This window comes from Typha latifolia, chromosome 12 (genome assembly GCF_019914945.1).
Source record: "Typha latifolia isolate L0001 chromosome 12, TyphaL0001v2, whole genome shotgun sequence".
NCBI classification, from domain to species: domain Eukaryota; kingdom Viridiplantae; phylum Streptophyta; class Magnoliopsida; order Poales; family Typhaceae; genus Typha; species Typha latifolia.
The window spans coordinates 8,764,831-8,791,499 of record NC_133097.1 but is presented as its reverse complement, the minus strand read 5'-3'; the positions used below and the strand labels follow the sequence as shown (position 1 = coordinate 8,791,499).

The 26,669-nt window shown below is 36.7% G+C and overlaps 5 protein-coding genes across 8 annotated transcripts; 2 read left to right on the top strand and 3 right to left on the bottom strand.

The window, feature by feature from the left end:
• Nucleotides 1-136: 136 nt before the first annotated feature.
• Nucleotides 137-1,293, top strand: LOC140799010 (transcription factor MYB60-like). The gene is made up of 3 exons (XM_073153106.1): nucleotides 137-269; nucleotides 421-550; nucleotides 633-1,293. Exons 1-3 carry the CDS (start codon nucleotides 137-139, stop codon nucleotides 1,291-1,293), a joined length of 924 nt encoding a protein of 307 aa, XP_073009207.1.
• Nucleotides 1,294-4,457: 3,164 nt separating this feature from the next.
• LOC140798396 (cysteine synthase-like) lies at nucleotides 4,458-11,482 on the bottom strand. 2 transcript variants are annotated; one of them, XR_012110832.1, is made up of 11 exons: nucleotides 11,203-11,455; nucleotides 10,758-10,867; nucleotides 10,617-10,674; nucleotides 10,270-10,533; nucleotides 10,006-10,143; nucleotides 9,267-9,318; nucleotides 9,120-9,169; nucleotides 8,168-8,227; nucleotides 7,933-8,013; nucleotides 7,094-7,391; nucleotides 4,458-4,760 (listed from the first exon to the last, which is right to left on the bottom strand). XR_012110832.1 is itself a non-coding variant. In XM_073152205.1 (10 exons), the coding sequence occupies exons 1-10, from the start codon at nucleotides 11,419-11,421 to the stop codon at nucleotides 7,302-7,304; spliced, it is 1,122 nt and encodes a 373-aa protein (XP_073008306.1). In that variant the 5' UTR covers nucleotides 11,422-11,482; the 3' UTR covers nucleotides 6,859-7,301. The 2 variants fall into 2 exon arrangements, 1 of the variants encoding a protein (XP_073008306.1); XM_073152205.1 differs by lacking the exon at nucleotides 4,458-4,760 and having other exon boundaries at nucleotides 6,859-7,391; nucleotides 11,203-11,482.
• A 517-nt stretch (nucleotides 11,483-11,999) lies between these two features.
• Nucleotides 12,000-15,814, bottom strand: LOC140798765 (NADH--cytochrome b5 reductase 1). Of its 2 annotated transcripts, none has more exons than XM_073152798.1 (9): nucleotides 15,534-15,814; nucleotides 14,825-14,966; nucleotides 14,648-14,738; nucleotides 14,279-14,356; nucleotides 13,573-13,653; nucleotides 13,400-13,489; nucleotides 12,743-12,808; nucleotides 12,484-12,570; nucleotides 12,000-12,342 (listed from the first exon to the last, which is right to left on the bottom strand). In XM_073152798.1, exons 1-9 carry the CDS (start codon nucleotides 15,637-15,639, stop codon nucleotides 12,250-12,252), a joined length of 834 nt encoding a protein of 277 aa, XP_073008899.1. In that variant the 5' UTR covers nucleotides 15,640-15,814; the 3' UTR covers nucleotides 12,000-12,249. The 2 variants fall into 2 exon arrangements, with proteins under 2 accessions (XP_073008899.1, XP_073008898.1); XM_073152797.1 differs by having other exon boundaries at nucleotides 14,825-14,981; nucleotides 15,534-15,793.
• A 3,678-nt stretch (nucleotides 15,815-19,492) lies between these two features.
• Nucleotides 19,493-20,385, bottom strand: LOC140799298 (gibberellin-regulated protein 6-like). The gene is made up of 4 exons (XM_073153559.1): nucleotides 20,232-20,385; nucleotides 20,095-20,145; nucleotides 19,985-20,018; nucleotides 19,493-19,891 (listed from the first exon to the last, which is right to left on the bottom strand). The coding sequence occupies exons 1-4, from the start codon at nucleotides 20,292-20,294 to the stop codon at nucleotides 19,710-19,712; spliced, it is 330 nt and encodes a 109-aa protein (XP_073009660.1). The 5' UTR covers nucleotides 20,295-20,385; the 3' UTR covers nucleotides 19,493-19,709.
• A 1,916-nt stretch (nucleotides 20,386-22,301) lies between these two features.
• On the top strand, nucleotides 22,302-25,175 carry LOC140799297 (uncharacterized). Of its 2 annotated transcripts, none has more exons than XM_073153557.1 (5): nucleotides 22,302-22,570; nucleotides 22,702-22,895; nucleotides 23,551-23,869; nucleotides 24,399-24,497; nucleotides 24,607-25,175. In XM_073153557.1, exons 1-5 carry the CDS (start codon nucleotides 22,472-22,474, stop codon nucleotides 24,640-24,642), a joined length of 747 nt encoding a protein of 248 aa, XP_073009658.1. In that variant the 5' UTR covers nucleotides 22,302-22,471; the 3' UTR covers nucleotides 24,643-25,175. The 2 variants fall into 2 exon arrangements, with proteins under 2 accessions (XP_073009658.1, XP_073009659.1); XM_073153558.1 differs by having other exon boundaries at nucleotides 22,311-22,570; nucleotides 24,399-24,518.
• Nucleotides 25,176-26,669: the final 1,494 nt, after the last annotated feature.

Here is a 26,669-nt window from a genome sequence, read left to right as displayed (position 1 = left end):
GGTAGATGACAGGTGAAAATTTTGCTCAAAGATCTCATTCAAGTCTTCCTAGACTATACTATATATACACCCTCACATGCTCAGGAATTAATCACTTGTAAAGCTCATGCTTCTTGTGATCAGATAGCAAAAAGAAATGGGAAGGCCCCCTTGCTGTGATAAGGTTGGCATCAAGAAGGGACCCTGGACTCCAGAAGAAGACACCATCTTGCTCTCCTACATCCAAGATCATGGTCCTGGGAATTGGCGATCCGTGCCTACTAACACTGGTGAGATCTTCTTCTTCTTCTTCTTCTTCTTCTTCTTCTTCTTCTTCTTCTTCTTCTTCTTCTTCGTCTTCTTTATTAAATTCCTATGCAAATCTATATATATATACATGTCTGAAATTATTAATCAGCCTGAGTCATTTGATTTAAATAGGGCTCATGAGATGTAGTAAGAGCTGCAGACTGAGATGGACTAATTACCTCAGGCCAGGAATTAAGCGAGGAAACTTTACGCCGCACGAAGAAGGGATCATCATCCATCTCCAAGCAGTTCTTGGTAACAGGTAAAGATTAATCTCAATCCATGGCATGCATCTACTAACTACTACAACTACTACAACCTCTTGTGTTGTAAATATTGCACAGATGGGCAGCTATTGCATCTTACCTTCCTCAGCGAACAGACAACGATATCAAGAACTACTGGAACACCCACCTGAAGAAAAAAATCCACAAGTACGCGACTCCATCATCGAATTCGACCACGAATTTGCATCATCTCCTATCCAAAAGCTACAAGTACTCTGGGATCATCTCCAGTAGTATCCCTCCTCACTCGGTTGTGCAGAGGTACAGCACTAACAGCTCAAGCTCCTCCTCCTACGCCTCCAGCACCGAGAACATCTCCAAGCTCCTGCAAGGCTGGATGCGGCCTTCCCCGAAGACAGACATCAAGAACAACAACAACAACAACAATAACAACAAACACATGCAGCACGGCAGCTTCATCAATGTCTTCACCTCCTCGTCACCCTACATCAACAACCACGACAACTCGGCCATCAAGAGCGAGCACCACGGCCTCGAGCCGCTGCTTTCCTTGGACAACTTGGCCGGCTGCCGCTCTTCGTACTACGGATCTCACCGGCCTGCCGTAGCCGATCACCACAGTGACTCAAACAAGAGCTTGGACAGCAACCAGCCGCCATTCTCTTTCCTGGAGAAGTGGCTCCTTGATGATGCCACTGGACATGGAGATCTAGTCATGGAGCTACCTTCTGATTGCTGTTCAGAAGCAATGTTCTAGAAATTTCCTTGAAAAAAGAGAAAAGAAATTGTATGTACTATTGTTTATGCTTCGATCTCTTTAAGTGCATGCCTCTCTTTCTCTCTCTCTCTCTCTCCTTCTCTCTCTATATATAAAATATACATTTTATGATCTTTCCTTTTCTTTGTCAAGACTCGAAAAGTTCAAACAGTACTGCTACAGTGTATTTCGAAGTGCATTAAAAGATTTGTGGAGAGTAAAATAGAAAAGAAAAGAGAAGAAAGAGTAATGATGCCGCTGTACGAGCGCTTTTATGAACTATAGATGAGGATATATTTATGGAGAGAAATGGCGTGGCGACTTATCAACCCTTGCGAGTTCTCTGCAAGTTGATGCCACTTTTAGAGTATTAATTTGAGGGGAGTTTAATCGTTTGTGGGGGCGCAAAGTAATAAATAGCCAACGAGAGGCTGCCGCGTGTCCGGTTGCAGTAAAATCCCTGCGGTCAGGGCTGCACACGATCTTGCACGTAGTTATGTTTACAGAATAGCACGTGGAATTTATTATCATTATTATAATAATAATAAAATTATTATTATTATACCATCCATCTTTAAAAAGTAGGAAGAACACCTACTTGTGGCCTGAACTCTAAGTAAATTTATTATAAGCAAATTATTTAATTATTTGATGGGCTTAGCTAAGCTTAGCAATTCGACTAAATTCAACGGCTAAAGAGTGTGTTTGCTTAGAGAATTTGGAGCTTAGAGTAAATGATTTTGTATGTTAGTTTAAAACTTAGTAAAATATTAATGTTTTTGTATTAAAAAAGGTTAGTCAAGTTCATATCTAATCTTAGGCTTAAACTCTTAAATAATCCAATATATATATATAAACCCTTTCTTAGTTAGATGAGCTAAAATGTGCAAGTCTATGCACCATGGTCCATATATGCTTCTAAAAGTGGCATGACCATTGACCTCCGGAAAATACAACTAAGACTAAATATAAGACTATTAGTAGTCATATTATATAAAAACTAAATATGAATGTATGCATGCATGCATGCATGCACATGCTAACATATTAAAAAGAAGTCCACGTAACTTTATGAATACGTGCATGCATCTATGCATTCTATAATTCTTTTGTTCACAAAACTTTTCAATTATGAGTTTAGTGATTAGAACTAATTAATACATCGTCATGTATAGATAATAAGAAAATATATACATGTCACCATTATAACCATCATGCTAAACCTTGACTTAATTATTATCCTAAACAATTAAATACCATAACCAAATTTTGTATAAATTCCGACAAATTAAAGCACCAAAGAAAGTCAAACAGATCCATCTGTATCTAAGTCTATTATCCAACCTCATTAGAGCTTGCACGGAATAATTTTTATAAGTCTATAGACTCGTGTTCATTAGCTGGTAGTGTCGGTTACGAGAGTAGTACGTGATAGCTCTGTGTTTGTTAATGGAAAAGCTTGCCCTTATTGTGAGTCTTTGAGGGGATATTTCTCCATGAAGGGAACCTTATGATCCCATTTGCATGGTTTGTGATTCACCAGCAATGAACAAATTGCATCCTATCATTAATAAACGCATCCCTCAGAATGATCACCAACAGGTGTTCTTAGAACAACTCTTGCTCACCAAAAGATAAAAGAAAAGAGAGAGAGAGAGAGAGAGAGAGCGAGAAGAAAAAATAATTTAAAATAATCACTATCGCGTAATCATATGTCGGTTGGATAATTCGAAAGAAATATCTCGATACTTTATCATGCCAACATCGTGCTTACAAACTTATCCAGAGATAGTTGATATGTATCCAGATTTACCGGATTAGGGTTAAGCCACGTTTATGCAAATCCTCGACGATTATGGTTGATATAAAGTTATGAAGAGGTAACTAAATGCATTCATATTTAGCTTGGACCATATGTCATGCTCACAATTAATGGTTCTATCTCAAAACTAGGATGGGAAGTTGCATCAGCCAACTAGAAGAAACTCAAAGGAGTAAAGGATAACTCCAAATGGCATACCTTGTTGGTACTTGTACTTTATTAATGAGAAAGAGCTCATATTTCTTAAATACATAGTAGCTTGGAGTTGCTCTTCTGCTTGACTTAATTTGTAAACGTTTAATATATTAGAATCGATAGACCTTACCTAGTAATAATTTCAGAGGAAGATAATAATTTATATCCCTGTGAGTGGCCAAAATTCAGAGTTTTTTTTTTGGCAACTAGTTAAAATTTTAATTTTTATTGTATCTCAATCTTATTCACTTTTACATTTTGAATATTATAAGTATTTCAAAAAGATATAGGGCTCATTTGGACAGTTGGGATAAGGGGTTCTATCCGAGGTATAACTCATTTTATCTCAGAAAATATTGCCAATATGTGGGACAGAGAGCTGGGACCAAAACAAAAGGATAAAAATAAGTTTATCCGGATATTTTTATCCTACTTTTTGGCATAGAAAAAAATTTGGATATCCCACCCAAAAGGCCATTTTACTACTTCAAATGATCCCTATCCCTATCCCAAAATATTGATAGTTTTTATAAAAATATTAACTTCACTATTAAAAACTAATGGTTGCACATAGATAAGATTTACTGGCAAATAAAATTTGGAGAGGAACTTTGAAATTTGGCCCAACTACAAGAGGTAAAATATTCCCCTTTGACATAACATCTAATAACCAATGGAATAATAAAAGAAATATTCTCCCTCGTAGTTATATAACTACCCCTAGCCATTGCATTTAGTGCATTTTCTTGGCTCTCAACTTAGGATTAAAAAGCAAGGGGACCAAAGATACCACTCAAATAGGTCATCTTATTGCAAATTAATGATAAATAGACTTGTCCAAGAATAGCAATCACATGTGTTCCTGTTCATGAATTTGGACAATTAACAGGAGTCATTTATAGTCCATAAATGGAAAAGGACTCCTTCCATAATCTATAAACATAGGGTAAGGAGGGCACTGATTAGATGAAAGGTTTCCTTTTTTGTTCTTGTTTAGTTATATTCTTGCAAGAACAAGGACATGACATTGTATTCACTCTTCAGAATACTTTTCTAGAATGATACATAGTTCTTGAAGTTACTAAATGATAGTGATAATGAAAGAGAGAAGAAATCTTAAATCCGCATTCTATCAAAGTCGAAATCAAAGGAAAAAAACAAGGAGAATTAATGATAACATCCAATTCAAGAATGGAGCATAAAGTATATCAATAATTTCCATTCCTTAACTAAGTAGAAAACAAAAATAAACTGCAATCACTGTCATCAAACTAAGAGCAAGTACAGTAATTAGATGAAAGCTAGTACCAGCTCACAAGTTATGGATTACTTGACAATAATTCGTCGATGATCACCAATCACCGGTCATATTAAGCAAAGGAAACCTCCACCTTTTGCTTTCAGGCCAAATAATTGACCCTGGTTCTCCTCCCTATCATACCATTTGCTCCTGATTGATACAAAAAGAAGAGAGAAAAGATTTGCTTTACATCATCAGATTTGAATCCTACAACTCCTACTACTGCATCCATGGCTATTGTACTTCAATCAAGAGAAATGAAAAGGACTTGTAGCATTATCATCCCCTAATATTAAATTGGTTCTTAAATAATAAATTATGATGACAGTTAAACCATAGCCACACAATCACTACAAGAATCAATCCTAGAAAACCAAGCATTTCTAGTATGTCTTAACCAGCTGATATCAGTAATTATATATCAAATATAGGATGCAAAAGATTCTTTTATACGTCTAATTCCTATGAAATGCAAAACCAAAACAACTGATGCAAGCACAATTGCTAGGAAATTTATTGAGCATTTGAGAAACCAAATCAAATAACAGAAGTATAAACTGGATCTGTGTGGATCTGTAAATCGATCAAATTATGCATTATTGTTCTCCAACCAACTGCATGGGCTAACTACTATTGTTGTCATCAGACTAAAGTAAATGCAGCCCATACTGTATAATAGGAAATCAGGTTACCTGATAAGTTTTGGTGATCAATGAATTGATAACAAGTTACAAGCCATATCTTAGTTAATGCAAACAGAATTTCCTTCTTTCTTTATGGCAAAGGATATAGTACTAGTTGACTTCAGTTCTCCTTATGATGACAAATATAGTAATTAAATGCAGCCCATACTGTATTACAAGAAATCAGATTATCTGACAAGTTTTGGTGATCAATGAATTGGTCACAAGTTACAAGCCATATCTTAGTTAATGCAAACAAAATTTCCTTATTTCTTTCTGGCAAAGGATATAGTACTAGTTGACTTCAGTTCTCCTTATGATGATAATTAATCCTGATTAATAAAAAGAAGAGACATTAGATTCACTTCACATCATCAGATTGCAGTTGACTCTTGTTCTCTCTACCATACCACAAACTTATGGATCCAGATTACTACGAGAAGAGATAAAAGATCTGCTTCACATCATCAGATTCAAGTCCTAATAGTAGTGCCACATTTCATGGACATCTGTAGCTTTATCAAATGATATGAAAATGACTTGTAGCATTACAATGCATTTATATTAACTGCTCTATTTGTTCTTACACTTATGACATAGTTGAGAGAAAGCCATGCAGTCATCGCAAGAGCCACTAGGAATCAAACATTTCTTTAAGTCTTAATTGACTAGAATTTTAATCAAGGACGCAGACAATCTGTATATACATCTATAATGCAAATGTGAAACCAAAATAAAGATATAAATACAATTAGATTTCAGTTTACCAAGTATCTAGGAATTTAGTTGATTATTCCAGATAAGCATTGATAAATGACGCAGAGCCTTATCAAGGCTCGCTCCTCTTCAGTGAGCCACATAGGGCGGTGTTATTACAGTACTTCATGTCTTGATGAGACAAAGAACATGTTCCAGGACGCCTAATTTGCAAATGGACATTTTGTCCCCCTAAGAGAAGAATACTAATGCTTGAAGATAAAGCTCAATTTGACTATATAATGAAATGGAACCCCAGCATGTCATGTGCCATCATTCATCTTCTAGTTAAGGATACATGAGATAAAAATAAACAAATCTGTATAAGAACTATAAAAATATTCTGCATGTAGGGATGTTATATGTTGATATTCTGATTGGGTACAAAGAACGGAAATCATTATCACTATTCCAAACACAGATGCTACATGATCAAGCCAGCCTTGTTCCTTCTGACTAATTTCACACTTCTAACTATAGAATCTTAAACAAATCCCAACTTTGCTCATTTATTTTCATGCACTGATCTACCCAGCTTCAAATTAAAGCAATTGGGGCATATCATACAGCATTTTCAACATTTAATGCTTCGAACTTGCTCAAATTCCAAGGCTTCTTAAGTGCAAAAAAAGTATATAAAAAAATTTCCTTTGAGAAGATGACAGCAGGTTCAGAAAGATGTTATGAGAAAAGCTTAATTTATAGGACTAGACCATGACACAAGTAATCAAATAGGGTTATAATAGTTGTTCACCATAAATGTGCTTCCCTTCACATAAGTAATTTATAGGACTAGACCATGACACAAGTAATCAAATAGGGTTATAAGAGTTGTTCACCATAAACGTGCTTTCCTTCACATACGTGCCACCATCAAGTTCAAATACAGAGCATATGATGCTCAAGTTTCTGTAGCATTTCTATGATTTCCTTCACAAATGAAGGGACAATTATACCACACATTCCCAAAGTAAGAATAAATAATTAAGGGGAAAACCCCCAATTCAAAGAATCACGTATTTCAGATCTTATACTCAAGACTACCTCGTTTGGCAGTAGTCCCAGCAGAACCAAGGGACCCAAGATGTGAAGATGAGTGAAGTTGGCGATAGCTGCTGGAATATATCTAATGACTTGGGCTCCTGCTGGAACTTATAAGAAAACTTGGCCTCTGAACTGACCTCTGAAATTCTAAAGTGCTCGTGATGCTGTCATGATTAAGAGTGTCCCACTCATTCCTGGAAGAAAAACACTACCTCTTCCTCATTTTCTGAACTTCCTCATGTATGGAATGGAAAAGAACAGTGGATATGTATCTCTCTCCAAAGCTTGGGAAAACAACCTGCATAGACACATAACATTGCATCAAAATGACATCAAGATCAATATCATTTGTAAGCTCAATTGTCATTTACAAGATCAGTTATCATCTCAAGTTCTCAACTCTATCTAGTATCTACTAAAAGCTAAACATGATAATTGTAAGGCCTAACAGTATCCAAGTTCCAACTGAAAGTACATTTCGAAAACTAAGGATATCCCTGTGGCATCATTCTGTGCCGACCAGCATGTAATATGGTATCTGTGATCCTTGCATAGAACCCTCAAGTAATTAAGAAACTTACTTACATATATCTTCTAAGTCTATACCACACAAAAAAAAAAATGTTTTTCCACCTCAAACTTCACTATCACTTACTCCTAAGCATAAGAAACTATTTAGTGTATTGCTACTTGATTTGAATATATGTTAATATTGGGTTAAGGTGTAACTATTCACAAATCGGTAAGTTGTCATAGTACCAATGGTTTGCGACTTTGCATTATCATTTTGTTAAGCTCATTAGGATTATGCAAAATATGAAAGAAGATATGTTCCTCACCGCAATCAGTTTTCCAGCATTTTCAGGCCTTTTAGCCACATGGATAGCAGCAGCTGCTGCAGCACCTGAAGATATACCTACCTGGAAAAGGAATTGGATGGTATTGTGATATATAAATTACAACTGAGGCATAGCAATCGATTATGCGAAATGGTTGCTGCAAGCATACATAATTAGAGAAATATTTTAAAGAGAAATTATGAAGCCATCCATTGCACAGAGCAGCCATATTTACCAGCAAGCCCTCCTTTAGTGCCAAGGTCCTTGCAACTTCAACTGCTTCAGCAGTGCTGATCTAAGAGTTGAAAAGGCAAAACCAAATCAGAACTTAATGTTCAGATAATTAATAGATTATTTTTCATTTTAAATTACATAGTAAAAGATATATCTAAATTTAAGAAAGTGGAAGCAGGCATGAACATGGCCTTTTATTGCTGCAGTTAGCATAGCAACCTATCTGCTGTTTAGTAGAAAATAAAAATTCTATTGCAAATCTACCTGCTGCTTTGTATCACACCTTCCTTTTTCTTTACTAGCTTCAACCCTTTAAAGTTTAAACAGTTCACATATTAAATAAGATATGGAATGGGACGAGCTGACAATAGTTATCACAGTTGGAGCCAGATACGGACAAATTTAAAGTTATAAAGTTCGTTCTTCATAATTGGGTTCCAACAACTATTTTCAATCCGGAGTGAACTTAAACTTTTCTGAGTTCCATGCGTCCTCCTAGAGAGACCTACATATTTTGCCTTGTCCAGTAACAGCAGTGCATTTTTATGCCTTAAATGCTAGGTTCGTTTACAACAATCAGAACTCATAGGCTAGTCATCTCAGCATGATTTACTAGACAGTAGCACAATCCCAAAATAGATTATATGGTTCCCCAATTTGCTATCTAACTAGACAAATATCTAATTGATGTCCATATAGACAATATCATCTCATGTGGACCCTCGATAACTTGATCTGATGGGCAACACAATGAAGCATAATCTTGATATTACCTTTAAGTTTTCAAACTATGAAAAGAAAAAACAATGCATATTCATCATCAGGGATCAGAAAGTTTAAGAAGTTCAAATGACATGCATAAGTGCAGTAATGAGTATGAAAGGAAATTTTCATCAAAATATGTCAAGATTCAAGATAAAAGAGTAAGATATATTTTAAGTTCAGCATCTAACCTTGACGACTTCATCAAGCAACTTAACATCCAAGATGCTTGGCACATAACCTGGTCACATAACACAACATACTAAAAGTTTTTAATATGAAAATTCAAGAAGATAAAAAGTCTTACTAGTTAAAATGTGATGACATATGCCAAGTACCTGGGTTATCTCCAGAGATTACACTAGTTTCGGCAGGTTCTACTCCAATTACCTATAAAAGAGCAAATAAGAACAGAAAAGACATCAGGATATCGACCATTATAGCAGGGAGAAAATATAAGATATCTATCAACATAGTAAAAATATTGACTTCATGGCCCTCACATTATGAAAAAGGTCAAATAATATGACAATAAACTAGCATATGTTAAGTTCCACCACATGTTCCTTATAGCAACTTTCACTTGAAATTAGAGATTGTACTTGTACAGTGCAAATATTTGTATCATAACATTTTGTATGATTCTTAAGAGTTATTTTTGTTTAAAAGCATTAAAAGATCTCCAGAGATTATCTTCTCTTTATGGACTATAAGGAGCTTATATTAGTATCATAGATCTAGAGTAGCCCCTAAAAGGTCCTCCATTGCATGATTAAACCAGATCAAAAGGTCCAATTCCCCAAGTGCATCCAGACCAACAACTATAAGAATGAGAAACAGATCAAACCACAATAAACAAAATATGTAACATTAAAACACAAATCATCTTAGTTCTAGAATTCATTTATGCCATTTCTCAGTGTCTAAAGTCCCATCCAGAACAAAATTGTGGAACTAGAGAAAAATTTTATTAGGATTTACTCAGTTCTGATACTAGTTTAGTCGAGAAATATGTAAAAGATAAATCTTCCCGTGACCCGAGTGTCCTGCTAATTTAACTAACTGAAAGCTACAGACCTTGATATCTCTGTTCATTTTTCTCAAATAACGCCCAGCACCTGTGATAGTTCCACCTGTCCCAATGCTTGCAATAAATATGTCAACAACACCCATTGTGTCCTCCCATATTTCTGGGCCTGTGGTTTCAAAGTGTATCTGTATATTATCCAAATGATATCTTAATAAAATCTGCAGAATAAAATACATAAAAGCATTGCAGATTTATATTTACAGTATGTCATTAACTAGGGATGCAAAGACTACTGATCTAGAATCAATAACCTGAGTGTTAGCTGCATTGTCAAATTGCTGAAACATATATGCATTTGGTGTCCTGCAAACAATTTCTTCAGCTTTAGTAAGTGCTCCTTTTAATCCTTTGGCAGGATCTGTTAATACAATTTCTGCTCCGAATGCGCGAAGAAGAATACGCCTCTCTATGTCGATCGATGCAGGCATGGTTACTATTAGCTCGTATCCTCTAGCTGCAGCTACAAAAGCGATACCAACCCCTGTATTTCCACTAGTTGGTTCTACTAAAATGCTCTGCATGAAATATAGAATCTTGCATCATATAGGATGCTCAAAAACACATAATAACTTCTGCCTGCACAAGTATACAATCACACCTTCTTTGGAGAAATCAAACCCCTTTCTTCAGCATCATTTATCATGCTATATCCAATCCTGAGTTTAAAAAAAATAAAGAATTATAGGTGAAATCACAAAATATATCAAGCTATAATCAATGTGACAGACAGAAATTTCACCTATCTTTGACACTTCGGCAGGGTTCCAGAGACTCAAGCTTTGCAGCAATATTAGCTACGCATCCTTCAACAACTTTGTTAAGATATATCATTGGTGTTCTACCAATTAACTAATTCAGAAAAGAAAAAAAGCGTTTGTCAGAGAATAAGAATATTCATTTTCCCAACTGATGAGTGCATTAATCTGCTACATCGGGATCCATTGTTTTCAAGTCCATATACTATCTGAAGCAAAATATAAAGAGTTGACACGAGGAAGCATAAATTTTGCCTCCTCGAGATCCAATCTTGAGACTATTATCCACTCCGTCCAACCCAAATTGAGAATCTTTAAGCAAAGACCCAAGACCCAAATTTTATCGAACAAACACAAGGATAATATAAAAAATAATCAACAACTCAAACCCAAACCGAGCAAACATAAAAACGAAAGACGAAGCCGGACCTGGGTGACGTCCTCCGCAATATTGACGGCCTCGATCTCTTCCTCGATACGGAGAGAGGCGGATTTGGCGCAAACGGAGATTGGCCTTCGCACAGAGACGGCATTGGTAGGCAACCGGAGGGAGGCAGCGGTCGCAAAGGGAGAGAAGCTCGCGGATGGGGAAGGGGAAGCGACGGGGAAGGCGGTCGGTAGAAGAAGCGAGGAGGAGAGGAGCACCATCGTTGAGGTTTTAGAGGGGCTTTAAAAAGAGAGTTTCGGGAGATGAGATACGGATAGCGTTATAGAGCACCACGGTCGACTCTTGCATTTAACACCCCCGCCTTGCACGTATTAAAAATCCAGCGTAAACCACAAATACGTGGAACTGTAGGGTGTTAAATGAAAATTACTTTTCAGTACTTTTTCATTCTATTCCCTGTCTTTTCATCATTTTCAATTCGACCCTTGCTTTCGCAGCTTAGGGTGCTTCTGAAAATCTGTGTGCGTTACAAGGGGTAAACCGCAATAAAACATATAATTAGGGTGTTACATATAAGTTTGTGCGAGAAGTTCATCCACATAACGAAAATTTTAAAACGTAGGTTGTGATTGTTTGAATAAGAGGCAATAATAATGAAAATAGAAGCATGTTAAACCTCACTTTTGTATATATAAGAAGAACTTAAGATCACACTGGCATAGCAAGTATACTTAGTCCCATTTCTTAAAAGAGCTTTTCATATTTCTTTCATATGAATCAAAATAAACCTGAAGCAATGGGACCTGTTTGAAGCTCATTTCTCCAAATTGGTCCTCTATTTGGAACAAAGAAAAAAGTTCTTTCCATATGAGAAAATTGTTATTGAAGGATTTATGATCCCTGTCCATTCCATTTCCATATGGGAATAAGTATGAACAAGGATCAGATTGGTTTTTCTCCCACAAATATTTGCTGATGAATAATAAGCCGCTAGGAGGGACCAAATAAGTTTTACAAGACCATCAGCAAAATAGCAATTGAAATTATTGTTCTTGCGCTCTTCTGCAGTTTAGAGACACAAGGTAAATTTAGAACTGGAACTGCATCTCTTTTGTGTATCCGAGATCATCTAGGTGTGCAGCCATGGCCTTATTCATGGGAGGTGGTCCACATCTCAAGATCTGTCATTGTCAAATTAAATCTCGGTTTTAGTCTTCGCAAATTCCCGGTGGTTACTTAACTGACAAAACCAAAAATATAACTGCACAATGATCAAAGCATCTGATCCCATGAAGATTCAAGTTGATGACTTTTAGATTTACCTGGATGTCAGATGCAGGTGGTGGGCATTGAGCTTTAATCATTTCCTTGGACACAAAACCAACTCCGCCGTTCCAAACATCAGGAGGCTGAGATGAGAAGAGGATAATAAGAGAAGATCGATGCTGATCAGAACTATGATATGGAATTAAGTATTTATGATCTAAAGCTTATATTAGTTGGTTAATGCAAGAGGTAATATGGTAAATTGGTAATGTCACTCATGAATTTCTAAGAGATCAGGCTAGAGAGAGACCAAACCTGATTCAAGACATAATATACTTTGAAACGGTTGGGATAGTCTTGAGCCATACTATCCAACTCTTCCTGCATAAATTGATGATAAAATTGAGAAATCAATAAAGAAAAGAATTAAGTTATGTAGTGTTTCGATATAAAGGATACACGGCTCAGAACAAGGAATAAGGTTATGTGAAGATTAACGCAGCTCTAAGTTCTAACTGCTCTTGATTAACTAGTCAGTAACTTGGTAGATGAAAGCACTCATTTACTTAGCAAACAAAAGGAATAAGTATTCTCTGAAGCATACTGAAGGTGAAAGAAGAAAGAACATAGAAATCAAAGAGTTTCTGACGCATACAGAAAGCAGAAGACATCTGATACCGTGTCTGACAGACAAACCAAAAATCCCCCAACCCCAAAGCTGAGTGTAGGCCCACCCCACTCATCGACATAGTTGAAATCCATCACATATATATATAGGATTACTGGTCATATTACTGGATTGCTGTTGTCATCCCAAAAAAATGCAAATTTGTGCATTTGTTCTTATTGTAAGAGGGGGCTCTACAAGTCTAGTTCTTCAATGATCAATCAGTATTGAATCAATATATTGCACCAATTGTATTATTAGCTAAAGATAAAGAGAAAGAAGAGTTGAGTTCTAGGTGATGTTACCTTCAGAAGGATGTCTTCATATGTAACATTTGCATAAATTAGGTAAACCTTAGTGTTGTCTGTTGGGTTTTCAATAATTGCCCTTGTAACCTAGCAGATGAGAAAAGGGATATGAGCAATACAATCAGGGCAATTCTGATAACAACCTGCATATGGATATGGCTTGTAATTACCTGAAACATTGGAGTGATGCCCGATCCTCCAGCTAACATTCCAAATGCTCTGACTTGTCCAGGTTGATACTTGAAACGCCCCTAGAAGCATAAAATACTTTTTAAGTCAACTAATCCTCGTAAACAGAATTAAAGAGAACTTAAAGAGACTGCTCCATGCAAGATAAAGGTGAGGTAAGCTCTCCAGACCGGTTGATGACCATCAAGATTTTTCTGTACAATTTTATATGGTATTTGGTATCTGATGATGTCAGTATAATAGTCAGCTTAACATCTGATTCTTATTTAATCATCAGCCTGTTCAGTGCATGTTTCTCTATAGAAAAATCTTAGATCTCCAGTCCCTGTTAGGAAAAATACGAGCATACCATCTCACCTCGCAAATTCAGGTAGACACAAGTTTTAAAAAGCAAATTCAGGTATATAGTTGCTGTGTCTCTTTATTCTTGCACATCCTATCTGTAAATTCATAATACAAGCCTAAGAAGAACATCCGTTCACTAGCTACAAAGTCCATGAAAGAAAGTAGGAGAATCCACTCAATTTGATAAAGTTCTTCATTTATTAATTACTAGCTCTTTTTTTTTTGACATGCAAGTTGTGTTATCCAAATAAAAATAATTTAACCATGCCATAAAATGTGTTCATAACATAGGATCTCCACTATAAAAGAAAAAAGCTACTCAGGGAAGGAAGACATGCACACCTTAGGGCCCTTCACAGATAAGTAGTCACCAACTTTCATCTCGCGGAAATGATGTGACATTCTTCCTTGAGGATACATCTACACAATGAAGCAAATAAATAATTGAAAAAGAATGTACTTCCACTAGTTAGAAATGAAGACAGTCTAAGAATCAAAATACTCATAAACATCAAAGTGACATTTTGATGCAATATACATATTATTATAATTGCATTATTACAACTATTTTTGTTGAAACTTTAGATGATTAGACTGAAAAGTCACCATCACGATGCATCAGAAGAGAAGTACTGTGCACCATTCTTAGATGAAAGGTTAATGTCATCAGATAAAATGTGATTAAGACGTATGCTCCACCAAATATATTACCTTTATCACAAGTTCAAAATGTCCAACATCCGAGTCCAATGTGGTCGGTGTATAAGGTTTGATTACTTCTTCGCCAACACTATCCGTTCCTCTGTAATATAAACAGGTAAACTTCATCATCCTTTAGAATGATAGAGAAAAAAAAGAAGGGAGCACATGGAGTAAAGAAAATCCAACCTGCAACTAATATGTTGCCCAATCGGAAGACCCAACACAGAAGTAGGTGTTGGAAGAGTAAACCGAAACTTAGCCACATTATGACTTATTTGTTTCTTCTCAACAAGTTTGAACTCCCTGAAGTTCTCAGGATCCAAGCAACCTGAGGGAATGGATTCTATAACAAATATAATGATGTTTTTGAGGACAATCACACGCTACAGATAACTAATTCGCACATAAAAAATCCTGAAAGCCAAGATCATGCCCACATACAGCATAAAGAGCTTATATGATTCCTCAAGGAAGACAATCAGCAAGAAATATACATGCATGTACACACTTCTGCACTGTCAATAATTGTACATGCATCCAATAAGACGCATCATTTAGCTTTGCAGTTATTGAATCAGGTAAACGATTGTTCACAAGTGCTTCATGAAACTTCAATTTGTAAAAATAGATTAAAAAAATCTGCCTTTAACAAAATCCTTAGCTCTAGGAAATTCTAATATCTTCTTGGCAGCTCTGACCAACCACTATATTATTACCCCACCCTTCTCGTAATTTATAGCAAACAAATAATCACACCAAATCAGAGCAAATCGCAGTGACCCAGGAAAATAAAAACAATCAAAAGATTAAATATAAGAAAAGGTCCCCACTTTTTCACCCATGAAAAAAGACATGAAGCAAAACCGATCACCCGATTAAGCTCGCGCAGGCCTACCCTTCGGTTTCTTGCTGAGGTAGAAGTAGGCGGCGCCGGCGCCGATGGCCGCCACGGCGACTGCTACCCCAAAGATCTCGACACTATGGGATTGCAGGAACTCCATGGATCTCTCCCAAGCTCCTCTCTCTCTCTCTCTCTCTCTCTCTCTCTCTCTCTCAATTTGGTTCGGCGATTTAATAGTTAGGTGGAGGGAGATGGAGAAGGGAAGCTGAGGACTTATTGGAAGAAAAATGCTTCCTTTATCGGTTCACCAACAATGCTGAGGGGCTAAGCCGTCCGCTTCAAGATCCGAGCCCAAAGTACAAAAAAAAGAAAAGAATCTATTGGCAGAAGATCGTTTGCATTTAGGATTGTAGGAGTTTGATACAGTCAAAGACACGTGGTAAAATCTACTTACCACACAGGGAGAAGTATTTCAGAAATAATTAGGTAACGTACGTATTTCAGCATTATTTTTAAAAAGTTATTAAAAAACACCCTATATTTTCTCTTATTGTAGTTTGGCACTGCATTTTTCTTTTAATATTTCATAAACACTTGAACGGTATAAATAAGTGAAATTAATTACAAATGTTTAATAACCTTAGGGTATTTTTTAAAGGTATTTTAACTATTTTTTTAATGTCAAATTGAAAGACATTTTAGGTTTTTTTTTTTTTTTAGTTTTTCTAACCACGACATCGCATGGCAGAAGGAAGGTATAAGAAGAAAATTATTTATCTGAAAAAATAATCCATCAAGCATCACGAATCCCGATGCACGGGGAATTTGTTTAGATGGCCTTGATCAAATTAAGAATTACAAGCCCAATTAACTTTCTGGGCTCAAGTTAATATCCAACAAGATTTGGGCCTAGAAGTAGCCTGCCTGACCCATCTAATCGACGCCCATTTGAGTAAATATTTTTCCTCTTGATTCCAAAAACTATCCTGACAACTTTTTCCGTTTTAGGTTTACGAGTATGAGTGAAGTAGGTCACAGTAATTAATTATTAACCAAGTGGCATGTTCATGGCCATGGGCACAGCATGGCATGACAACATAAGCTTCTCGTGCGTATCATTATACCATTAAATGCCATAGCCCATGGTTCCTAAACCATTAAAGTCCGACCCCAATTACTCATTCATGTGTTAATTGAGAATAAATTGAAAAATAAGCAAGTATTAATATGTTATTTATTGAGCCTAATATTTATTTCGTTTGCCATAGTCTAAAAATTCCTAACCTTCATTAATGCCAAAAGTTTTCTAGAATAGATTTGAAAATTTGAGAAAAAAAAAATTGGGAGTCTTTTTTTTTTAATAAGTTTTTTGTATCTAAGACCGTAAAAGGATGTCTCAATGCATGAGGCAAATGTATATATATATATATATATATATATATATATATATTATTAATTTGAATGATGGTATAGATTGTGGATCTAAATTTATGACCTAATTGGAGTCGTTTGTATCCAAATACATCTTCTACTCTTCGGCACCGGGAGATATCGTTTTATTAACAAGACAGATACCAAATGGATTGAAGTGTCGATCGGCCCTCCCTCGATTGGGGACCAGTAGACATGAGGGCCTATTTCCAATTCAAAAGCCACCATAGTAGCTCAACTGTTTTGTAGCTAACTCGTCTGTTTCAAGTCCCTTTCTTGCACCTACTTCTCTTAGCTTTTGCTCACTAAAGTGTGGGATTTTATTTCTTTTTCTCCTCTTTTCTTTGCCTCCTTTGAAATTTCCATTAACTTTGGCTTTTATTTTAGCTCAAACTTTTTTCTCATGTAGCTCTGTATATATCTTGCATGATGGGGATAACTTCTCGTGCATTTGATGATGTATTTCATGGCAAGTGAGCCAGATTCAACTACCTCTCCACTTGGACACTTATGATCAAATGTTTATAAGATGAACCTAGTAACATTGACTTGCAAACTTTATCCAAGAATATAAAGGAATAATTAAGTATATCTAGATCCTTATTTTAGAGAAAAGAAAGATATTAATTAAGGAAAAATAATTATTTGATGCTTATCATTAACATCACTAAAAGGGGTGAGAGATATTACATGTTTACTTGAGAATTAGAATCATATACATCACATTTCTTTCATTATATGGTAAATCCAACAAATATATTGTCTTTTAGTCCACTTCACCCATATCCAAGAGAGAGAAGTATAAAAAAAAGAATAAATAGTGTCCTTGTCATATAGTTGAAGCCCATTAATTGCAGTACTATGATCAGTAAATATTAATCCATCATCAGGAGTTCCACACCTTAGTAGAATAATTAATTACAAGACTGTGCTAGTTATAATTAACCATCTATCTTTCTTTTCTCCATATCTCAACTTAATACTCAGTAACATTTTTATCCAAAGATAAAGGGTATAAATGATCAAATTGAGCTAAATCACAGGAAGTTAAAATGTAATTTACTTGGCAAATTATCCAATGCGAATAATTCAATGAAAGATACAATTTTTTTTTCCTAAACACGAAGCACATGAAATGACGATCATCAGTGAGTAGTCTAAGAACAACACAGGCAACTGGAACTACAACCACATCTACCACTAACCCAAAGAAGCAAAGCCATGAACAAAGAGCTAGCGAGACGAACGGATTGCTTTACAAACAATCCATTCATCCCCAAGACGTCGAATTCGAGGAGCAGTCGCACGTCGGGTCGCCCTCGCCCTCGGCCTCGGCCTCGGCCACGGCCACCCTCTTGTGGAAGCTCCGGTGGCAGCTGCAGGCGGCGCAGTGGAGGGCGGCGCTGGTCCCCTCCTCCCCCGACGCCATGAACTCCCGGCAGCCGTCGAGGGCGTACCCGCCGATGCTCGCCGCGTGGTTCTTCCGGCACTCTCTGTACCTCGTCGCCTTCTCCTTGCTCCTCCTCGAGCCATTGGAAGAAGCCTTGCTCGGTTCTTTTGGACCCATGATGTACAGATCTTCTACCCCTACTAGTTTTTGATGCTCTATATATGTCGATCAAGATTGGAATGAGATGGAGGTGAAGTAGAGAGAGGGTGAGAAAACAAATAAGAAGAAGAAGAGATGCAAGGAGTATGGATTAGATTTATATGGAATTGGAGAGAGAGAGAGAGAGAGATAGAGTGGGTTTGGCTTAGTGGGTCAACCTTTGTGTGTTAAATTATGTGCACGTTTAGGTTGTCCTACTTTTGCTTTCCAGGGTTTCATCAATCTCCCCCGTTATTTTTGGGTGGTGCAAAGGGCACTTTAAATTTAAACCAATATCTGTGTGATTATAGATGTGACAGGGGTTAATATGTAAAAAGCTTTAATTACAGTTTAAACCAATTTACATTTTTTTAATTATTTATTTTAATCTTAAACAATACCTGTACCTCTTACATAGGGCTATCTATAGGTGCCCTTAGAATGATTAATAAAAAAATAAGTTTGGTTTATATCTCATTAAATTTTATGGAGGATGCTTCTGGACATATAATTAATACCACGAACAAAGGAAGACAGACAACGCGACGTAGACTGTTCTCAAACGTAACGTGCCAAGCCCGTCACTTAATTGCTATTTGCTTTTTTTACCACTCGACCACCAACAATTATTTGACCGTTATATGTCGGCTTGTCTGTCCATCAAAAGTTTATAAATTTTCCCCTTTAAATTCTCTTAATAGTTAATATATGCGTGAACTTATGCATTTAACACCACGCTTTTACCTGGAATGTGTGGAGCCGATTTAATCGGGGGTCCCTTTCCGCAATAATAATAATAATAATATTCAATAATAATGCGAGTCAAATATGGGCCACCTGAGTGATAGTGCCATGTCACCAGCTGAAAGAAACATGCCATTGGGAAATGGGAGGGGGTCACAATCTAATCAATGGATTTCCATACGGTTAAGTGGAACTGAGTGAGACATAATGTTGTTACTCTTTTCAGTCCGCAAATATATAATATAGGAGATTTATGTAAATTAAATTGTAAAAATCCGTAGATATAGTAACCTGGATAACAAGGCATTAGAGAGCTCTTTCATGGTCCAGCCCAATGCAGTAGATACAAAAGCATAGGAAAGCCCAAGATGGCTATTGGATCTAAGATCTCCAGGGCCAAACAAACTCTAAACCTATAGCATTTAGTGTGTATTAATTAATTAGCCGAGAAAGGGTTGAAAAACTTTTTAAGGGCACTTAGGCCCACCTCTCTTGGTCTTCCAGTTGTTGTAGCAGGAGCAAACTTGCTTGTTGCCATAGTATCCAGGAGGCACACACAAGCACTTCCTGCAGCACTTCTGGCAGAAGAACATGCATGGCTTATGGTATTGCGTCTCTGCGCATCTCCTTGTGCACTCACCAGGGCACTCTACAAAAGGACACCACAACCACAACCAATGATGTTAGAAGAGTAAAGCTTTTAGAAGAAGAAGAGGAGGAGGAACAACTAGTAGTAACTCACGAGAGCTTCTTAGGCTGCCTGGACCATAACGAGACTACAAACACAAAGATAATAATTTAGTTAGATTGATGTTTAAAAGAGCAAATAGATAGAGGCCGGGATAAGTAAACCTTTTGGATCTTTTTTATTAACTTCTCCTGCAGTACTCCCTCGTGTGTAACCTATGCAAGTTGGGAATAAACAAGTTGTTAATAGTAAAGCGTTGGTAGTTGGTAGAACTTTTTGTGCATGGATGTAGGAAACTTACCTCAGATGAGACCATGGAGGCCAAGGTGAGGAGCAAAAGGAACAATGCAAGTAACTTGGCCATTGAGGATGGAGTAGAGAAAGCAGAGGAAGGAGTTAAATGGAGGAGGAAGAATGTGAGAATATATATAGTAGAGGGAGTAAAGTGAGAATAAGGACAGGGCGTCAGGGATGGCATGTGGGTTCTGAGCGGCCGCACACTGCACGAGAGAGGATGCGTCTGTTTTGGCGCGCTTTGAAGGGGATTCAGTTTTTGGGTACGTGGCGGATTTCGGATGGACAGGATGGATGGTAGGAGAAAGAATTAATGTGTCCTGCTTTGACGGGAACGGGTCAAAGGAGAGGACAAAACGGTAATTAAATGAAGCTAAGATAAACCCAGGCGGATATGGCCAGATCTTTGAACGTTTGTCCTCGTGATTCGTGTGGTGGCCATTGTACGTGCGGTTAGATGTGAGTCGGCCCCTTAGGCCAGTAGGCACCTTTTTCGAATGGGCCCTCGACTTATTTTATAATTGTCTTGAAGTCCTTCTCGATCTGAGTAGCTATAGCCTACAGTCTGTACTTCTAGCTTATTTCGTGATTCGAAAAAATGTTTTCTCTTGACTTGGGAAGAACAGGCCTGATTAAGCTACAATTTAGATTTTAGAGTGTCTCTCTCGATTATATGACGGATTATTAATTTATTATAATATCCAATCTATCTTATTTATTTTCCATCAAAAAATTAAAAAATAAATCGTTCTCCTTCTTTTATGTCAATATTTTCACTTTAAAATTCTCCGTATTATAAAACATTCAAAAAAAGTTAACATAAAAAGTTATATAAATCAACCACTTATCAAGTTTTTAAAGGATGATTTCATACACACCAAAATTAGTTAGATCTATACTTATAATTTATTATCTAATTATAAAATATAGTTAATTACTTGAGTAAATTTATATAAAATATATTTGATGCCTAATATAAAAATATATATTAATAGTACTGTAAATCTTATTTATCACACGATTCTAACTGTGATAAAATTTATCAGTAACTTATCTTATATAAAATATGTAGTTATAAAATATATCTACGAGAGTTGCCTTATGCTCAAAGGCCACCGAAAACTAAAACTGGAGAAAAGTATTGTCGCTGGATTTTATTAGACAAAGGAAAAGGATTACGTATGATACTGCAACATTCTTGATTCAGATCAATACATCACTCCGAAACTGAAACCTTTTCTATCCGCAAATAATCAAACAAATCCAGCGAATTTTTGCTCTGATACTCCAAGATGGAATGATAGCTTTCGGTGGATTTCTTCGCCTGCTGCTCCTCCCATCGATCGTCCTCACCTGCACTTCTAATTCACGAGAATTTCGTCACAATAATACTATCCCTACCAAAATGAAACAAACTAGAAAAGAAATCCGAGAAAATTCGAGATAAACAGTTAGTAAAGTAACGCCCAGATCAAAAAAAAAAGAAAGGAGAAGGAAAAGGAACGAAAGTCGAATAAGTTGGGTAGTTTTGGGGGGTAGCCCGCGCGGGCGTCATCGCACGCATTTCTTTGGGTGCTCCGACCGCGGGCAGTCGTCATCGCGGGCAGCGAGCCACCAGAAGCCGCCGTCTCTTCTCCCGCCGCGGCGAGACGCCACCGAGATCCCGCGGCGAAGCGTCGCCGAGAGGGCAACTGTCTCGGGAGCGGCGGGGAGGAGAGGAGCGGCAGCGGCGGCCGCCTTCCGCTCGGATAAGATCAAGTAGTTCGTAGAGAGAAACCCTAGGGCGACGGGCTATATAGGAGTTTAGGAAAACGCCATATGCCATTGGGCTTCTGATTGGTAGACCAATGTACAGCCCATCAACATATATGGGCCTATAGAAAAACCCAAGTCGACCCACGTATCGTCCCCATTCCATTCATTATGCTTACGTGGCTTTCTTCGATTGGCTCGCGAATTGTATCCAGTAGTTCAATGGCTGGCGAGAATATTATAGTTTTCATTTCACGCCCTAAATATTTAATATTTCCATTTCCGGGCCTCAGTTTATAGATAAGGTATAAATTGTTAAAGCAGCGTAAAAAGTGGAGGACGTCAAATGTAAATTTCCCAAGAGAAACGCCTCTGACATAGCTCACGCGAGAAGAACGCCATGAATGCCGAAAAGCTTTCACATGTGCAAAGCTTTGGTTGGATTCTTTTCTTGGGAATTCGAAGCCTGTGTTAGATTAGATTCCTTTTAAGATAATGCCCTGGTGCTCTTGGTCGCTCGGATCGCGGATTCGATCTTTTCTTCTTAATTACGATCGTCTCCAGGCGTTTGCGATCGTCCTCATCTACATCCAAGTGAGTACGAGCGAGATTTTTTTTTTTTTAAATTACTTTCTTTCGATTCGTTTTCTTGTGCAGAATTAGGGCTTAGTTGCAGATAGATTTCAACTAGGGTTCGAATTGTGTGTAAACTGGTTTGTGATTAGATCGGTTGCGCATTGGTCGGATCAATTGGGGCATTGTACAATGGCGTTTTGCTGATCAATCTCGTGGTGGCGCTCTTCGCGCTCGTCGCGATCGAGAGCAGCAGCCAAAGCCTTGGGCGGACTTACGCGGTGCTTCTCTTCTTCGCCATTCTTCTCGATGTTGCTTGGTTCATACTTTTCTCGCACACGATATGGTATGCTTATGTAATTACAGTTTGAAGGTTGTAAATTTGTTGTTTTTCAGAAGCCTGCTATAAATCATTAATTTCTATTTAATTATTTCTATGAGGAAAAGAAAGTTGCATGAAAAAGTAAACGGAAGAAAAGTTTAGGGCATCTTGAAATGAGAGATCTGGATTTGAATCTGCTAAGAAAGTACATGATTTATCGTCTGGAAAGCTATTTTTGAAGAAATAGAGAGCAAGTTTTTAGTAAAAATGAGCCATAAGTAAATGATTGCCACCAAAGAAACTAAGAGACTCATCATTAGTTCATTTAGATCAATTTGCACCATCATAGGCTTAGTTCCTCCATACTTCAAACTAAGAAAGTATAAAAAGAGAGAATGGCTTGCCTTTTCAATTCTCTCCATATGCTCCCCTCTTGTTAACTGCCCATATACACTGTGATTCCCTTATAAATAAGAAGGCCCGTATGAGATTTTGAATCCTTTTCCCATATCAGTGAAACATGGTGATAAACTTTTTAGCTAGAGAATTTGTTACATACCTCAAAGGCTGCCATTTTCTGGCAATCACCAGTGTAGATGATTGGGCTTCAATTTATACATCTCTCAGTTTAAAAGCAACAACCAACAAATGATTAGCTTCTGCAATGCTGCTTATGCAGGAACATTACCGCTGATGAGAAGTATGGCCTGTTCTTTGTATTCTCAGTCAGAGTTGCTTTGTGGATGCAGATTATTGGGTTTTCAGTGAGGTTTTTGTCCTCATTCTTATGGATTCAGATTTACAGATTGGGGCCTTCATCTGACAGTATGCCCTATCAGGAAGCAGATTATTATGCAAGAAATAGTTTCTTGAGTCCCTCAGCTCATGGAATTGTTAGCCAGAACTCCAATATTGATGTTGTTTTGGGAGATTCCACTTACGATTCTACTTATTACTCCTCTCTCTTCAAAGATTCTGATAATGGAAGCATCCTTGAGGTATTCCTTACTCTTCATGGTTTTATTTTGATAGGTATATGAATACATTGGATCTAAATCTTGTCCTAATGTGCTGCATTTTATTGCTACAGAAAGTTGGCAGAAAAATTACTATAAAAATGGCAAGCTACCCTTTTTGCTTTGCCTTTTTTATCTGAAGAATGATAGAAAATGTAACTGATTAATTGTTTGTTATAGAGGTTTAGTAACCAAAACTTATAGCACTTCATGTATTTGTTACAGTAGGCTTTATCTAATATATCTTTTGTGCATTAAAAAATCAACGGTGTCTAGACTAAAGAGACGCTAAAGTGTGGTACGAGTTGTCTTTTGTAATTAATGTCCAAATTCCTGTTCAAAATTTGTTTTTCTGAGATGAAATATCATATATCAGTAAATTTGATCTTGGGAAAAAGAAAATAGCTCTCTTCTTCCACTGAATTTGAAGATACATGCATTATGTGCAAATTGTACCTTTATATCTATCTTAATTTGTGAACTAAAGCTATGACTTTATATCTATATGCAGGGAGACAAGCAAATTATTGTTCATGATGGTGGTTCTATATCCGCAATTGAGACTCCACAACTTAAATCATGCTTTAGTAAATCTTTTCAAGCCAGTGATGTAAAGTGATATGCTAATCACGTAGCAATATTTCCATCTTTAATGACTACTCAGTTAATAAGATTAGTTGCCTTCTATTTTCAAATTAATTAATGATATGCTATTTCAGGTCAACACTGCACTCAGGACGCCCCTGATCTGTTAATCCAGCATGGTGGATCTGTCATCTATGCTTCCCATTTGTTCATGTCTGCCCATCTTATATCTTTGAGCTCGTCTTGGACTGTTTTTCTTTTCAAGGGAACATAAGCTGTGTATAGTTAACCTTCCATTGTGGGATCATAATGATTTCTAAATATCAACAGAAGAAAGCAGCACTACTGCTTGGTTGCTGAAAAGCACAAACAGAAGAAAGCAGCATTACTGTCCAGTACAGTGGTTGATCTTTAATCTTGAGGTCCATGAAGCCGTCAGAGTCTTCGTTGTGCAGACATTCAACCAATACATGTGAGGTTGTTGGTTATGATCCATAAAAACCTCTGACCAGCATATTTTACACGTTTGTTTCCACGGTAGACCTAAGTTCTCTCTTCAGGGTCATTCAAGTTATTTAATTGGTGCTGAAAAGTTATTCTTTTGTACATGATTGAAATTCCAAATCAGATTGAGCTTGTATATTGATCAGTATGGATTTTGTATTGGTACTGTTTAAATATTAGTATCATGCTTCAAGAAAAAGGAATCTACAAATTGCTCTGTGCAACTACATGGGGAGGGATATTATTATGCCTGATCATATGTCATTTATCTAGAGGAGAAACACCACACATCACATGAGTGCTCAGCTCAGCTGTGAGAATTCGAGTGCTTCAAGCTTTACTTGTTAGAATTGCTGATGTAACATATTCACTTTAAAGTAGATGAACTCTTTAAGTGCATGATATCTGACCACTGGTGATCTTGTTACTTTTCCAAATGTACAATCTTAGTGGTATGAATCGGTTTTCACGTGTATGTTTTCTTCTTCCTTTTTCTTATTTTTCTTTAATAAAAGCTCATAATATAATAGAAAAAAATAGAGTGATGGCTCTTTAACACGAGCTGCATATTTAATATAAATTTGGACAGTACTACAAATAGAGTATAGCATTAAGCTCAAATTTAAATGAAGAGTGCTGCTGACAAATTTATAGGAGCAGAAACCCTCGAGTTAGCTTGTGGTTTTATTATATGCCGACCTTTTTAATAGAAAGAATAATCCCCAAATACTGTAACTTTTTAGCCCAACATCAATCGCTATTATTGACCATGATACCATAGATTTCATTCTTTTACTTATTCCAACTGATAAACTAATAAAGTTGCATTCTTTCACTTATTCCAACTGATAAACTAATAAAGTTGCACTTGGCAAAGTGAATTACATGATCCACTTCCACACCTCCTATGCTCATACTGTGCTTAAAGAGAGGACCTACTGATGAGATGCTTTCCACTATTCAATTCAATCACAACTGGCCTTAAAAATTTAACAGCTCCCACCACTGAGGTAGGACCTCATATTTGTTGTTAGTACACCACTTGTCTTTAGGAAATTTTTTTTAAAATTTTAATGGAAACTTAGATGAGAATCTTTATTTATTTATATCATCATCAAATCTCAAATGAATTCGGGATTCATCAACAATTAGTAATTCTTTGTTGTTTGGTAGATAAGATAGATTGTACTATAAGACATATATATATAAAAAAAAAAAACCTTATTCCATCGTCACAAAATGTTTATTTTATTCTATTTTATTTGTCTTTTCATGTGCCGTGATTCTTCTATTTGGTATACTATCATCGTCGTTATTGTTATCACGACTAATTAAATTATTTTTTAAGGTACAAGACGAAGTGTAATTTTTTAATTAGCGAGTATCATAGATCACGATGAATAAAACAAAGCCCATCTTCTTGATATTTTATTCTTGTTGTCGGTAACAATCTGATTCCAAAGAGTCACAATAAATTCGATCAAAATAATATAAATAACTTACAGATTACAGAATATAAAATTCTGAATAGTCGAGTCTAGTGTTGGACACTATCTCCTTAAAACCAATTCGCCCTCCACCGATTGCTTCTGGAACAGTGGACGTCGGTCTCCCAGGATACAACGACTGACTTGCACTGGAAAGGAAGCAGCAAAGATGCAAAATCACCGATTGTTGGTTGTGATACATTGTG